We start from the raw sequence: 14,310 nt of genomic DNA, 5'->3' as shown, positions 1-14,310 counted from the left end.
TCAAAAGCTCCCGTGCAACCGGTTTACCGGCCGGTTTTACCTGTTTACCGACCGGTTTGACCGGTGGGCTTTAATGGGCCGGCCCATTTTTTCTTTTTTCTTTTTTGATTTAACTTTAAATCCCCGTAAACTATACTAAATGAACGAATTTTTGAGAAAATTTGACACTATTAGATTCATTGCACCTTGAAGTATTTTTAGGAATTTTTCATTTTTTGAATTTAAATTTAAATTTTGAATTTTGGCCGGTTGGGTACCGGACCAAACCGGAACCGGGCCGGACCGGTTTGGCCGGTAACCGGTTCCCACCGGTTTGGTGAACCTTGGATATGATAGATGAGAAATAAACAATATGGGTGAAAAATCGCATGACCCCTCTCACGCTGCTCCGGCCTGCCATCACAAGTCCACCACCCTATCCCAAGATCCAAGGTCAGCGAGAGGCCTCCGCCAGCAGCCGCAGCGCGGACTCCGCGGCCGTCGTGGGCGCGGCCGCCACGGCCAGCGCCAGCGCGGGGATGGCACGGGCGCGCGCTCTCGGTGCACACGGCTGCGGCGCATAAGGAGCCACCAATCTGCTAGTGAGGGGTAGCGCCCGCGAGGGGCTCAAGGCCGGCGGCGGGGAGAAGGCAGACCCCGAGGGGCGGCACGTCCGGGTCGGCCGCGGCCGTGGCCGCCACCGCCGCTGGCGGCGCCAGGGGGAGCAGAGCTGTCGTATTCGTGGGCAAGGGCGCCAGAGGTGGAAGATGAATCTGACGAGTGGAGCCCAACTGACAGCGAGAGAAGCTGCGGGACCCAGATGTCGGAGAGGGAGAAGAGAGGAAGAGAGGAGGGACATTGAGGACATTTCGCATGAGCTTGCTGACTCAGTGCCACTGTGTCAAGCCATTGTGGCGTGCCACGTTAGCTAAAGTGGTAAAAATGTAAGAGTTGCAGCTACAGAAATGTTAAATTTGTATGAGTCATTATAAAAGTGCTAAACGAGTGTGTGGTCTCCGTAATAATGGTAAATATGTAAAAAACCCGAGTGGAAGGGAAAGCGACACCACAGGAGGGAGCTTCTCGAGCCGTGAGCCGGTGACGCTGACGAGCGCAGCAGTGAGCCAGCTCCAGTGCTCGGCTCCGTTCGGCTCGTTAGAGATAGCGGCTCGGCTCGGCTGCGAGCTCACAGTGGTTCGGCTCGAGAGCTGGCTAGCTTCAAGCCGTCCGATTCACAAGCACTGGTCCCCACGTCGGCTACGGCTTCGTTCTTCAGAATCCAGAAACCGGCGGCGGCGGCGGAGGAGGAGGAGAGCGTCGACGGGGAAATTGAGGCGGCGGAGGAGTGGAAGCGAGCGACTGAGGTAATGTCCCTCCGCTCCCTCGGTTCCCTCCTCACCCGGAGGTTCTCGCCCCGCGCGCAGGCGCAGGCGAGGTTCTCGGCCTCGCCGGGATCATCAGCTGGGCCCATCGCCATCGGAGAGGCCAGCGCTATCTCTCCGCACCCTTGCCCATCTCCGTTGGTGCCGCGGGTGCGTTGGCTGGATTGGTTGGAGTTCTGTACTTCAGGAAAGATGCAGATTAGTGGGCCAGTCGGGTACGTATGAGCAGAAACCGATCGCTCCCTTCAGATTTCCTCATCCTCAGCTCTGTTTCGTGTGACCCACTAGCCATGACCCACTACCTAACTGTTGTTGTATCTGCAGCTGGCAAGGAGGCCAAGAAAGAGGTGCCTGAAAGGGAGGTCGTTAAGGAGGTGCTGGGTGGGTGCCTCTTTAAAAGAGGTGTCCGTTAAGGAGGTGATGAGTGACAGGGAAGCTGCGAGGCAGGAAGATGAAGGCCAGGTTTCAGGACTGGATGGTGGAGCACGGTCGGTCATACTACAGGACATTGCCGCCTCGCCGCTTCCGCCCGCCATTTCGCAGCTCGGTGTTCCGGTGTGGTGGGAGAGGGAGATTCTCGAGCGACACCATAGGAGGAGAAGACGGAGCTTCTCGAGCCGTGAGCCCGAGCGCCGCCGCAGCAAGCCAGCTCCAGTGCTTGGCTCGGTCCGGCTCGTTGGAGATAGCGGCTCAGCTCGGCTGCGAGCTCACGATGGTTCGGCTTAAGAGCTGGCTAGTTTCAAGCCGTCCGATTCCCACGTCGGCCGCGGCTTCGTTCAGAATTCAGAAACCGGCTGCGACGGAGGAGGAGAGCGTCGATGGGGAAATCGAGGCGGCGGAGGAGTGGAGCGAGAGACCGAGATAGTGTCCGTCCGGTCCCTCGGTTCCCTTCGCACCCTGAGGTTCTCGCCCCGCGCGCAGGCGCAGGCGGTGTCACGACCCCAAAAATTCTAGCTCTGCCCGGATAGTCCGGTTTCCTGCCCGGACAGTCTGCCAGTTCCCCTGTTTTGGCGTGCTGCGTGTCGAGCGAGGTCTTCGCCGCGCGCCGGGCATCCTCGATAAGCGCGTGCCGGGGGAAGCCGCAGCCAATAGCCAAGCACCACCACGCCGCGCCGCTTAACTCTCTTACGTCGTCAATTTGTCCACGACTCCATCCCTTGAGCTGCGCTATCTCTCGTTCTCTCTCGCTCAGCTCCACCTCCAACCGCAAGAACACCATCCATCGATCCAAAAATCCATGAGCTCCACCCCATGGTGTCCAAATCCACCACACCCAGGGACTCTCCACCTCCCTAGCCCCCTCCACGGCCCCTCAAACTCGAGCTCCGACCACCATCTCGCCGGGAATCGCAGATCTCGCAGCTGCCAGTTCAAGTTCCGCCCGGACTCGACCTCACCGTGGAACTTCATCGTACGGGCACCGTTTTCACCACCCAACGGCTCAAATCGACTGTAAGCAACCTCCTTAAGCTGATGCTCTCCACGTTCCATCACGTTCACTAACTTTCCACGCTCGTTTTTACGCCTTGCCGCCGGTCGGCGCCACCTCTACGCCGCCGGCTATGCTCGGCTTGATTTCTTCGCGCACATCACCCGTAGCTTTGTGCGCGTCATCTTATAGATCATGTTGGGCTAGTTCTCATCGCCGGGCGGCGAGCTCCACCGCCGGAACACGGCCATGCCGCCGCTGGCTGAACCATACGCCGCCTGCCCGCGCCGTGTCGAATTTCTGCACTGCGGACGGTCCGCCAGCTATTCCGCGGATGGTCCGCCAGTGATCTAACTTAGTGCAGTAGGTCCGGGTGTCTGATCATGCTGAACTGCGGACGGTCCGGCTCTTTGGAGCGGACAGACCGCCAGTGACCGGTCTGACCGGTGTAGCCTATTTGTGCAACTTTGCCGATGTTCAATTCCGCTGAAAATATCCATTCAGGCGTACCATTTCGTGCATATCATTTCATACATTTTATTTAATGCACAATCTTGGCATCGAGTTAATTCTTGCATTGCATTCGTGCATTATAGTGACTGAATCGTCGGAGAACGAACCCGTGGAGCCCACCGAGTCCGTTGAGCGCGAGCCTGGAGTCCAGTTCGTGGTTGAGCCTGAAGCTAATCAAGACAAGCAGCTAAGCATAATTTCTTGCACCTATCTAATTTGACTAGCTTAGTTATCTCACTTGGATAATGTTGGGTTATATATATATTATGTATGTATTGCATTCTTGTACCTACTTTGATGCACTATTCTTCCTTGAATTGTTCAACCATATCCTTGCCACATGTTAGTCAGATAATCACTTAACTTGGCTAGATGCTGATCTATGCTTAGAATAATCTTTTCGCTTACTAAAAAGGATAGTTTGGAGTATGACACTTACCGGTTACCCTTGATTGCACTAGTTGGGTTTGGTTGTTAGTGAAGTGGTAGTACCGAGATTCGAGCGGAATGGTAGGACCTAGAGAATGAAGTCACATGGGCATAGTCTGTTTGGATCGATTAAGGACCGAGTGGATGCCATCGGCCTTGAGCACCTTTCCGTGCTACCACATATCCAATATAATGGTACGGATGATCCAATTACCTTCTTTGACTTAACCATTGGGGCCCGGTCCCAGATACGTGGCCAAGGGCTATGCAGGGAGGCTTAGCGGGTCTCCGAGTGGAACTATGTGTAGGAAATTTAGAGATGTCCTCGGTGGAACTAAGTCTCCACACGCAAGCTGGGCGTACCCTCAACGGTTGAGCCTTGTTGGGAATGGTTGACGTGAGCACTCCCTTGCCCGACGTGATCGGTTGGGTGAGTCGCATGATCCTCGCATCGTGTGGGTAAAGTAGTACACCCTTGCAAGATTATAATCAATTCGAATTGCCGCGCTCTCGGATATGAGCAAGCTCTTGGTTCGTCGAATTCTTCATAGAGAGTTTCGGTGTTGTTGGCTTTGGATTCATGTCATAATGATGACCTTACGTTTAGTATGTTACTCTCTTAATCAACTAAAATATTCTGGGGTTGGGCAAGATTAATTAAGTTTGCTAGGTGATAGTCTAGACAGCTCCTGCTTATGCAATAATTGCTTAACCCTAAAGCCTTTACTTGAGTCTTTGCATGATCCTTGCTTATTTAATCGCGTAAGTCTTGCGGAGTACCTTTTGTACTCAGGTTGCTTCTAAACCTAGTTGTAGGTGAGCCGGAAGTGGTGTTCGGCCACTTCTACCCCGCTGATCCAAATGTGGGGGAGGAGCAAGGTTCACCAAACCGGTGGGAACCGGTCCGGTTTGACCGGTTACCGGTCAAACCGGTCCGGCCCGGTGCCGGTTTGGTCCGGTACCCAACCGGCCAAAATTCAAAATTTAAATTTAAATTCAAAAAATGAAAAATTCCCAAAAAATTCCTAAAAATACTTCAAGGTGCAATGAATCTAATAGTGTCAGATTTTCTCAAAAATTCGTTCATTTAGTATAGTTTGCGGGGATTTAATGTTAAATCAAAAAAGAAAAAAGAAAAAATGGGCCGGCCCATTAAAGCCCACCGGTCAAACCGGTCAAACCGGTCGGTAAACCAGTCAAACCGGTCGGTAAACCGGTAAAACCGGCCGGTTAACCGGTTGCACGGGAGCTTTTGAATTTGAATTTGAATTCAAACCGGTCAAACCGGCCGGTAAACCGGTAAAACCGGCCGGTAAACCGGTTAAACCGGCCGGTAAACCGGTCGGAACCGGTTGCACGGGATTTTTTGAATTTATTTGAATTTGGATTTGAATTCAACCGGTTTCCACCGGTTACCGGTCAAACCGGTCCGGTAAACTGCTACCGGAGGGCGGCGGTTTGACCGGACCGGTCGGTTCGGTTAACCCTGGGGAGGAGTAGGTCGTTGTGGCTGTAATGATATATTTGAGTAAGGCATCATTATCTTAGTATGTTTTTATCGTAATCGAACTGCGTGAGAGCATGTAAATATAATAATCTTTAAGTTTCTGAATAATATGGCTTTCGTGATCCCAAAGCTTGTAATGGAGATTAGTTTGAACCTTTCTATGTCGAACTTGTAATATTAAATATGTAAAACTGCTCTTGTGGATCATCGGCAATGTACGTGTTTGTATAACGGTACATGTGCTTAATCCTGGGCATGTGGTAAACACGTACCGGGACTACCGGATTTGTGGTCGTTTTAGGTGAATTGTGTTGATTAAGTGCCGTTTTAGGTGAATTGTGTTGATTAAGTGCCTCTAAGATGTGGATTAACACGTGGCATGTCGAGAGACGGACACGTGTTAACTCTCATCTTAATAGATTAATTAATAATTTTCACTTAAACCGAGTGCAAATTGGACGGTTGTCACAAGCGGGGTCCTCGCCCTCGTCGGGGATCGTCACCCAGGTGGGCCCATCGTCGGCGGCGGGGAGTCCTGCCGCCTGCGCACTCTCTCCGCACCGTCGCTCGATCGCTCCCCTTCAGGTTTTCTCATCCTCTGCTCTGTTTCATGTGACCCACTAGCCATGAACCACTCCCTGTTGTTGTATGTGCAGGTGGCAAGGAGGCCAGGAAGGAGGTGCCTGACAGGGAGGTCGTCAAGGAGGCCTACCTGAGTCGGGGGGCAGCCATCAAGGGAGGGTTCGTGGGCACAGATGGCGAAGTTAACTCAAAAAAATTATGAGGGGATGCCCCTTTACAACAAAGAGGTGTCTGTTAAGGAGGTGATGAGTGACAGGGAAGCTGCGAGGCAGGAAGATGCGGAGGTCCACGAGGCAAGTAGGCAACCATGAAAGCCAGGTTTCAGGACTGGATGGTGGAGCAAGGTCGGTCATACCGGACTGAGGAGGAGAAGGCTCGCCGCTATGAGGTGTTTAAGGTGACTGCAATGAGTGCTGACAAGGCTAACGGATCAAAGCGAGAAGCTTGTGTAGCCACCCCTAACGGGCTCGCAGACTGGACTGATGAAGAGTGTGAGTGTGTTGATCTCCATAACTTTGACTGGGAGATATACATTGATCACATCAACAATATGGGATATGGCTGCTCATGGCTGTATATTGAGGCCTCCTGTATATTGGCCGGAAGATGTGAAGCAGGTATATGTCCCTAACTATCTGCATAAATATTGCTGCTGTTTCAATAAAAAATGCGCACTGCCAGCCACAAAATCTGATCTTGTTTTGGATGCTCACAATCAGATTGTGTTCTTCCCATGATTCTGCTTAGAATTGGTTATGTAGTCTCTCAGTTTCCGATTGGTGATATATGCTGATTGTTCATTCGCAAAGCAGCTAGCAACTACTAGTTAGATTTTGATCTCCTAGTCATTGTGCAGCATTAGAAAAGCAACTGCACCATAAGGGCAGTGAACACAGAACTGCCAGTTACTGTTAACATGAAGAACTATGCTTATTTCTTCATTCAAGCAGGTGTAGGAAAAATAGTAGAAGGAAGGCGTCAAGCCGACAATGGCTAGGCAGAGAAGAGGCGACACTGAATCCTCCTTTTCTCCAACATAAGTAATGTGTGCTTTCAGTTTGATTAGAAGTGCAAGAAGTTTGCAAGATTTATTGAGAGCTAGTTGCAAAGTTTTCCTTAAAAAACAATGAGACATTTAGTGCTGCTGCTTATTTGGTTTGTTGGTATGGATTTGTTGAAATGCAGCTTGTTTCTAAACACAAGTTACCCATGATCCTACTGCAGTTGTTTACTTAATGTTCGCATACGTTGTTCTATTTTTTGCATAATAAGGAAAGCAACAAACTTGTGCGAAGGAACTGAAAGCGGCACAGGACGTTTGCAACACAGCTCATGTATGCAGAATTGAGTTTGAATATCTGAAAAGCGTGCAACTTTGGGTGTCATAGTGTCTGGGTCAATGGTCTGAATATATAATTCTAGTTTCTGGAGAGCTCATAATTAGTATTTGCCCTGTCCCTTTGTTCTTACTTCTCACTAGAAGTTCTGAGTTCACCCCCCGGGGACTCTGTTTCTTTTTCAGTATTTCTGACCACTAGTATTTTTATATTATCCTGTAAAGCTTAAATATGTTTTATATTGCATGACAGAATGTCCTTGTCTTGTCATTTTCAATAGGTAAAGGAAAATTTGTTTGATCTGTGCATTACCTAGTTAGATACCCATCGCCTTCATTGCCAAAGCAGCATAGGAATTGTAAATAGCCATCGTCTCTGTTATCGAGCAAATAACATTGTTATCACCGAACACCTTTACTCATCATAGGCTCATAGGCTGCTGGAATCAGCTTAGTACTTGTATATATATACACTGAAAGGCAGTTCTCCCGATGTTTGTATATTATCCATTATCCAAAATCTACTGCACAACTATAGGACCACAATTTTCACTATGGATACCATCCCAGAGGAATTCTTTCTTGAGTGCCTCGTGGAGCTCATAGACACTGGAGGCCAGCTCGCCCCCAGATGATGACATGGACCACAAGCTGTGCATGGCTCCACATGCTTCATTTACACGTTTGCACGCACATTTCAGTAATTGAGCTAAATGCCTATCTGTGCGTAAGAATGAGATGCTTACTTGTTGCTTAGAAACTTTGCTTTGTTCTCTGTGTTTCTGATCATTAATATTTTATATTAGCCTGAGAGGCCTATTTAAATATATTGCACATCACACAACAGTATCTTCTTTGTTTGTCATTTTCAATAGGCAAATGGAGTTTGTATCAATGATCTTTGGAAATGATAAGAAGAAATTATTATCTTTGTGTGTTGTGTGCAGAAGCTAGCTCTTGCAGCCATTATCCAAGGAACATTGGAAATCTAGCCAGCCATTGTCTCCATTATCCAAGCAGCATTGGAGTTACAGGTAGACATCACCTCTTGAATCATATGGATGTTTGTGTGCTGTGTGCAGAAGCTAGCTTTTGCAGCCATTATCCAAGGAACATTGGAAATCTAGCCAGCCATTGTCTCCATTATCCAAGCAGCATTGGAGTTACAGTTAGACATCACCTTTTGAATCATATGGCACTTGCATACACATTTTTTTATTACGCAATACACCTTAACAAAGTCTGCTCTCTTTATTGATACATCAACCAAAAGCTATGGCATCACACCACTACCATTGATCAAAACGGCTATCACCAGAGAAATTCTTTGAGAAGGGTGTCATGGAGCAGTTGTTGGACAGAATCGCACTGTCACACTAATTTGTCGGAATCAAATCACTCAATTCCTTCCTTACTCTCGTAACTATCTTGAACACACACAAGAAGAATGAGAGATCACTCAAAAAAACTATATTAATCTTGTAGCCTCACACTATAAGCTTACACACAATGAAACACACTAGATTGTCACAACCTAGAACAACTTGCTTGATCTTCACAACCAAGCACTACCACACTCTAGCTTGATCTTCACAATCAAGCTCTATATGCTCTATATCTCATGTTCTATATCACACATACTCAACACATGAGGGGTACATGTCCTTTTATAGGACTTACAAACCGTCATACAAACCTACAGTTCATTGCTAGCTAAGTACTAGCTGGTTCACTATTTTTTCCAGCTCATGGTCAAAACCAACTTTGCCTTTCCTTTGCTTCCATGCATTCACTGCATGTTCTTGATCCTTGCAGTAGTAAACCTCAAGTTGATTACCTCTAGATACAGCTATGCTCTAGCTAACACTAGAAACTACTAGCTGTCAATTTCATTTTGACTTTGACAACTTATGCCCATAGATGCATGTAGATGCATCTACACATTTCTTATGACAAGATTATTTCCAACATTCACCCCCTAATCTTGTCATATCAATTCTTCGATGTGGATCACCCACATCTCATCCTAGCAGCCTCACACCACTATCACTCCATCATGGCTTCATACCACAATCTTCTTAGTAGTTTCACACTATCATCTCCTCCTAGCGATATCACACCGCTGTCATCTATTAAGCAGCATCACACCACATTCACTTGCTAGCAGCATCACACCGCCATCGTCTTCTGGTAGCATCACACCACCCTCACTTACTAGTAGCATCAGAGAAGAGTAGGTTCGTCGCTGGCATAGCCTTCAGCAATCAAAGCCTTCTCCTCCTTTCCTTTCTTAGGACATTCCCAAGCATAATGTCCAAAATCTTGACAGTTGTAGCATTTCACCTTGCTTTTGTCTTTGCGCCCTTCGCCACCTCCACGGTCACGCCCTCGTCCTCGCGACGAGTTCTGTGCTCTTGCCATGAGAAGTTGCTCTTCTATTTGGACCTCCCGTCCCTTGAGTAGCTCTTCATGTGCTTTCAATGACCCAATGGCCTCTTCCATGGTCATCTTGTTGATGTCGTTGAACAACACCATTGACGAAGCAATATTGATGAATTTGGTGGAGACTGCTCGCATCAGCTTCTTCACAACATACTTTTCATCCATCGCATCTCCGAGCTCACGAATGCGCCCAACTATCATCATGAACTTCTCCGCAAACTCATCCACAGACTCTGCTTCACTCATCTTAAGGTTATCAAAATCTGACTTCAAGGATTGAATCCTTGCCTCCCGGAGACGCTCCACACCCACATGCATGGATCGCAGCGCCGCCCACACATCAGCGGCGGTCCCCTTCTCTGCGACTCGCAGCAGCGTCTCGCCGTCGATCGACTGGGAGATGATCGCCAAGGCCAGCTCGTCCTTGCTCTGTTCAACACCCCCGGATGCCTTCTCAGGATCAACAGCACCCCATGCGCCATTGGTGCGCAAGATGTACTTCATCCTTATTGCCCACACCGCGTAGTTCGTCCTTGTCAGCATCGGGAATGGGAGCCTCCCCGTCGTTGTCGTCGTCGCCATCGAGTTGCCCAAGCCACTGCTCACGATGGCTTTGCCTGACGACGAATCTTCGCGCGACATCGTCTTCATCAACCTGGCTCTGAATACCAAATGTTGGGCAGAATCGCACTATCACGCTAATTTGTCAGAATCAAATCACTCAATTCCTTCCTTACTCTCTTAACTATCTTGAACACACACAAGAAGAATGAGAGATCACTCAAAAAAACTATATTAATCTTGTAGCCTCACACTACAAGCTTACACACAATGAAACACACTAGATTGTCACAACCTAGAACAACTTGCTTGATCTTCACAACCAAGCACTACCACACTCTAGCTTGATCTTCACAATCAAGCTCTATATCTCATGTTCTATATCACACATACTCAACACATGAGGGGTACATGTCCTTTTATAGGACTTATAAACCGTCATACAAACCTACAGCTCATTGCTAGCTAAGTACTAGCTGGTTCACTGTTTTTTCCAGCTCATGATCAAAACCAACTTTGCCTTTCCTTTGCTTCCATGCATTCACTGCATGTTCTTGATCCTTGCAGTAGTAAACCTCAAGTTGATTACCTCTAGATACAGCTATGCTCTAGCTAACACTAGAAACTACTAGCTGTCAATTTCATTTTGACTTTGACAACTTATGCCCATAGATGCATGTAGATGCATCTACACATTTCTTATGACAAGATTATTTCCAACAGCAGTCACCACAGTTATCTGTCTTCCTTAATAGTTTTTCTTCAAAGCCCGATGGTAGAATTGAGGGCAATCACTGTGTCCCTAGTGACATGATGCTCCATTACATCTCGCAAATGCTCATGGAGGATGACATTGACGATACACTCTCTGATCACCCTGCGCTACTCCAGGTGCAGCAGCCCTTTGCTCAAATCCTCTCCTCCTCATGCTTTGGCTCCGATAATGGTGACACAGGGAAGGCCAGCAAGGATTTGTTGCAAGATGGCGGTGGTGATGAAAGGACACTCAACCAGGCCTTATCGAAGGGTACACATGCAGTTTGGGCGTTCTTGGAGGGCGTGAAAGAGGCCCATATGCTCCTGCCCAGAGGGAATGGTTTCGGAAGGGGTGAACTGGTGAATCAAATGGTCAGGGAAAGCAACAGCCATATTAGGGCCAAGAAGAGGTATGCCAGCGATGACCATCTAGAGGAGGTAAGAAGGACCAGCAAACCTATGATGATGATCAAGGAGCCTAAGGATATTTGTGCATATGAGATGTGGGATGATATTATGTCAAATAGCTATGAGACATACATCGTCAGAGGCATGGAGCAGCTGCGCAGTGCCATGGCCAATAAGGTGGAGAAGAACAGCAGGAAGGATAGTAGAAAGGTGGTAGCGAATGTGGTGGACATACACACAATCTTGATCCATTGTGCGCAGGCGGTGGCAGCAAACGATCACATGAGAGCGGGCGAGCTACTGAAGCAGATCAAGAAACATGCATCAGAAACAGGGGATGCCACACAGCGGCTCGCTCAATGTTTTGCCAAGGGGCTAGAGGCACGGCTAGTAGGCATGGGGAGCAAGGTTTGGCAGCTGCGCATGGCAGAGCGCCTCTCAATTGTAGAGATCCTCAAGGCACACAACCTCTGCATGGCAGCCTGCAGCTTCAACAAGGTGATGCTCCTTTTTTCCACAATGACCATCTTGCAGGCCATGGTGGGTAAGAGAAGACTACATATTGTTGACTATGGTATGCATTGCGGGTTCCATTGGGCAGAGTTGCTCCGCTTGATGGCAAGAAGGGAAGGTGGACCACCAAAGGTGAAGATCACCGCCATAGGCTACCCGCATCTGAGGCCATGTCCGATAGAGCAGATTGAGGAGACAGGGCGCCGTCTCAGCAAGTGTGCCCATGAGTTTGGTGTGCCATTCAATTTCCATGCCATTAGAAAGAAGTGGGAGGAAGTTCGCATTGAGAACTTGGACAAAGATGTGGAAGATGTGCTCATCGTGAATGACCACTTTAGTTTCAACACCTTGATGGACGAAAGCATATTCTTTGATGACCCAAGCCCCAAGGATACCGTTCTGCAGAACATCAGGAAGATGAGGCCAGATGTCTTCATCCAGAGCATTTTGAATAGTTCATATGGTTCCTCCTACTTGTCACGATTTCGGGAGGCATTGTCCTATTACACGGCAATGTTTGACATATTTGATGCAATCATCCCGCGGGAGAGTAAATCGCGAGTGGTGCTGGAGCAGGATATTTTTGGACGTTTTGCACTGAATATTATCGCCTGTGAGGGCGCGGACCTGATGGAGCGCCCTGAGAAGTATAAACAGTGGCAGGCGAGAAACCAGAGAGCGGGCCTGAGGCAGCTGCCACTGAAACCAGCCATTGTTAATGTACTGAAGGACAAGGCGATGAGGTGCCACCACAAGGACTTTTTGTTTTGTGAAGATGGCCAATGGCTGCTGCAAGGGTGGATGGGACGCATCCTCTGTGCCCAGTCGGCATGGGTAGCTGAAGACGCCTCTTAGGAATTAAGCTGTTGCTCTTTGGTACAGAATCATACCATGGCCATGATTCTTAGCTCCCTCAAGAAGTACTCAGGGCTGGAGGTATGGTCCCAATGAAAAAGACTATGTTATATCAGTCGCTTATTGGTCGTGATTTTGATGAATTCACACGATGTCTAGCTCAGAAGGAAGATGAGTTGTTTAGTGATGTAATATCTCTCGTCCTGTGGACTATCACATATGTTTTAGCTACCAATTCCTCGTGTACATGTTAGGAGGTTCAGATCTGGTCGTGAACACTGAAAAAGAAAGAAAATGATCATGACTATTCAGAGTTGATGAATTTGTTCCTTGAAGCTCTGCATGTTCCATATGCTTTGTTTTCGTTTTCTCCTCAAAGTTTCCCATTTAGAAATGAGAACAAAATAATGCGGTCACCGAGAAATGGAAGCTAGATGTCTATTTGAACCCCTACTTTGTCCACTATATATCTTTCTGATCACAAACCGATGGCACCACAGTGCAGCTTGTTTGCTTGCTAGCAGTATTCAACTGTCGGATGTGTGAAATAAGGTAGAAATAGGGAATCAAACATGATTTTTCTTCCTTAAAAAATGGTGGCAACTCCCGCCTCTGCAAATGCAAGTGCACACATCTGTTCTCTTATTACGAGCTTTTCAGTTTTCAAGCTGCCTAAACGATACCAAACATGATATGAGAAAAAGAAAATAGAATCAGCATTCTCCTGAAGTTCATTTTTTTTAGCTGCAAAACTAGGACATTGTGCTCAAAATTTGGCAAGCTTCAAAATTCCTTCCTTCTCCCCCTTCTGTTTCTGATGTGTGTTCTGTATTCTGATTGGCTAGCCTAATGTTGGATTCATCGAGCCCCTGGCTTCATGCCAAAATACCAATATATATAAAAAAATACGGCTCTAGTCCTCACTGGAAGATACCACACATCTAGCTCTCACATGAAGACAATTGTGATGAGATGACCAAAGACAAACATCAAAATGGAAAGGTCTATAGCAGTTGCCACTAAAACCAAAGATTTCACGCTAAGGAACTCAAGGACAGCGGGTGAAGAAGTACCACCGTGGCGAATGATCTCCCAGGATGCAGGGAAAATGCAGAGGATTACCTGCAAAAATTTTCCCAAAGAAGAAAGGAAAACTGGCTCCTATAACTGGAAGTAGTAAGGTAGCCCAAGCAAATTATCAAATCAACATGAATCTGACAAGACAGCAAAGAGAATCGCAGTGCAGGCTGTGCAGCGCGCCAACACCGCCCATCATTTTGACGACTAGACGAGATTAACAAAGGCTCCAAGCTAGAGTCTGACGGGATCATCGGGAACGGATACATGCTGACAAAATATATATGCTTCACGAGAAGGGACAGGCTAACCCTACGGGTCTTTGCCATGCATAATCCATGTACCATACGTGCACTAGCCACATACTCACAGATAATTTCGCTTGTTGCCACGTAGGTTTGCTGCAAACCATGTTGCTATGGTGCCAAATGGGCAGATATTCGACAGGTGAGATTTGGACATTCGATGTCCAACATTCAGCTAGGGATGTCTTTTATCTGTATTTCTTTTCACAAGGCATCAAATCTCTACTTGATTAATA

At 47.8% G+C, this 14,310-nt stretch overlaps 2 protein-coding genes and 1 long non-coding RNA gene across 3 annotated transcripts; 2 read left to right on the top strand and 1 right to left on the bottom strand.

The window, feature by feature from the left end:
- Nucleotides 1–326: 326 nt before the first annotated feature.
- Nucleotides 327–3,917, top strand: LOC120697492. The gene is made up of 3 exons (XR_005684507.1): nucleotides 327–1,576; nucleotides 1,686–2,813; nucleotides 3,387–3,917. It is a non-coding gene; the product is annotated as an uncharacterized LOC120697492 (long non-coding RNA).
- Nucleotides 3,918–5,219: 1,302 nt separating this feature from the next.
- LOC120697491 (scarecrow-like protein 9) lies at nucleotides 5,220–13,040 on the top strand. Its single transcript, XM_039980744.1, has 2 exons — nucleotides 5,220–6,438; nucleotides 6,772–13,040. Exon 2 carries the CDS (start codon nucleotides 10,971–10,973, stop codon nucleotides 12,690–12,692), a length of 1,722 nt encoding a protein of 573 aa, XP_039836678.1. The 5' UTR covers nucleotides 5,220–6,438; nucleotides 6,772–10,970; the 3' UTR covers nucleotides 12,693–13,040.
- LOC120700591 lies at nucleotides 9,381–10,241 on the bottom strand. The gene has a single exon (XM_039984841.1). It carries the CDS (start codon nucleotides 10,239–10,241, stop codon nucleotides 9,381–9,383), a length of 861 nt encoding a protein of 286 aa, XP_039840775.1.
- Nucleotides 13,041–14,310: the final 1,270 nt, after the last annotated feature.

The sequence above is a fragment of the Panicum virgatum genome, chromosome 3K, assembly GCF_016808335.1.
Source record: "Panicum virgatum strain AP13 chromosome 3K, P.virgatum_v5, whole genome shotgun sequence".
Taxonomy (NCBI): domain Eukaryota; kingdom Viridiplantae; phylum Streptophyta; class Magnoliopsida; order Poales; family Poaceae; genus Panicum; species Panicum virgatum.
The sequence above is the reverse complement of the archived record's forward strand: the minus strand, read 5'-3'. Positions and strand labels throughout refer to the sequence as shown.

Coding starts and splice junctions, on each gene's coding strand:
- LOC120700591 (XM_039984841.1), bottom strand. CDS start 10,241: ATGTCGCGCGAAGATTCGTCGTCAGGCAAAGCCATCGTGAGCAGTGGC.
- LOC120697491 (XM_039980744.1), top strand. CDS start 10,971: ATGATGCTCCATTACATCTCGCAAATGCTCATGGAGGATGACATTGAC.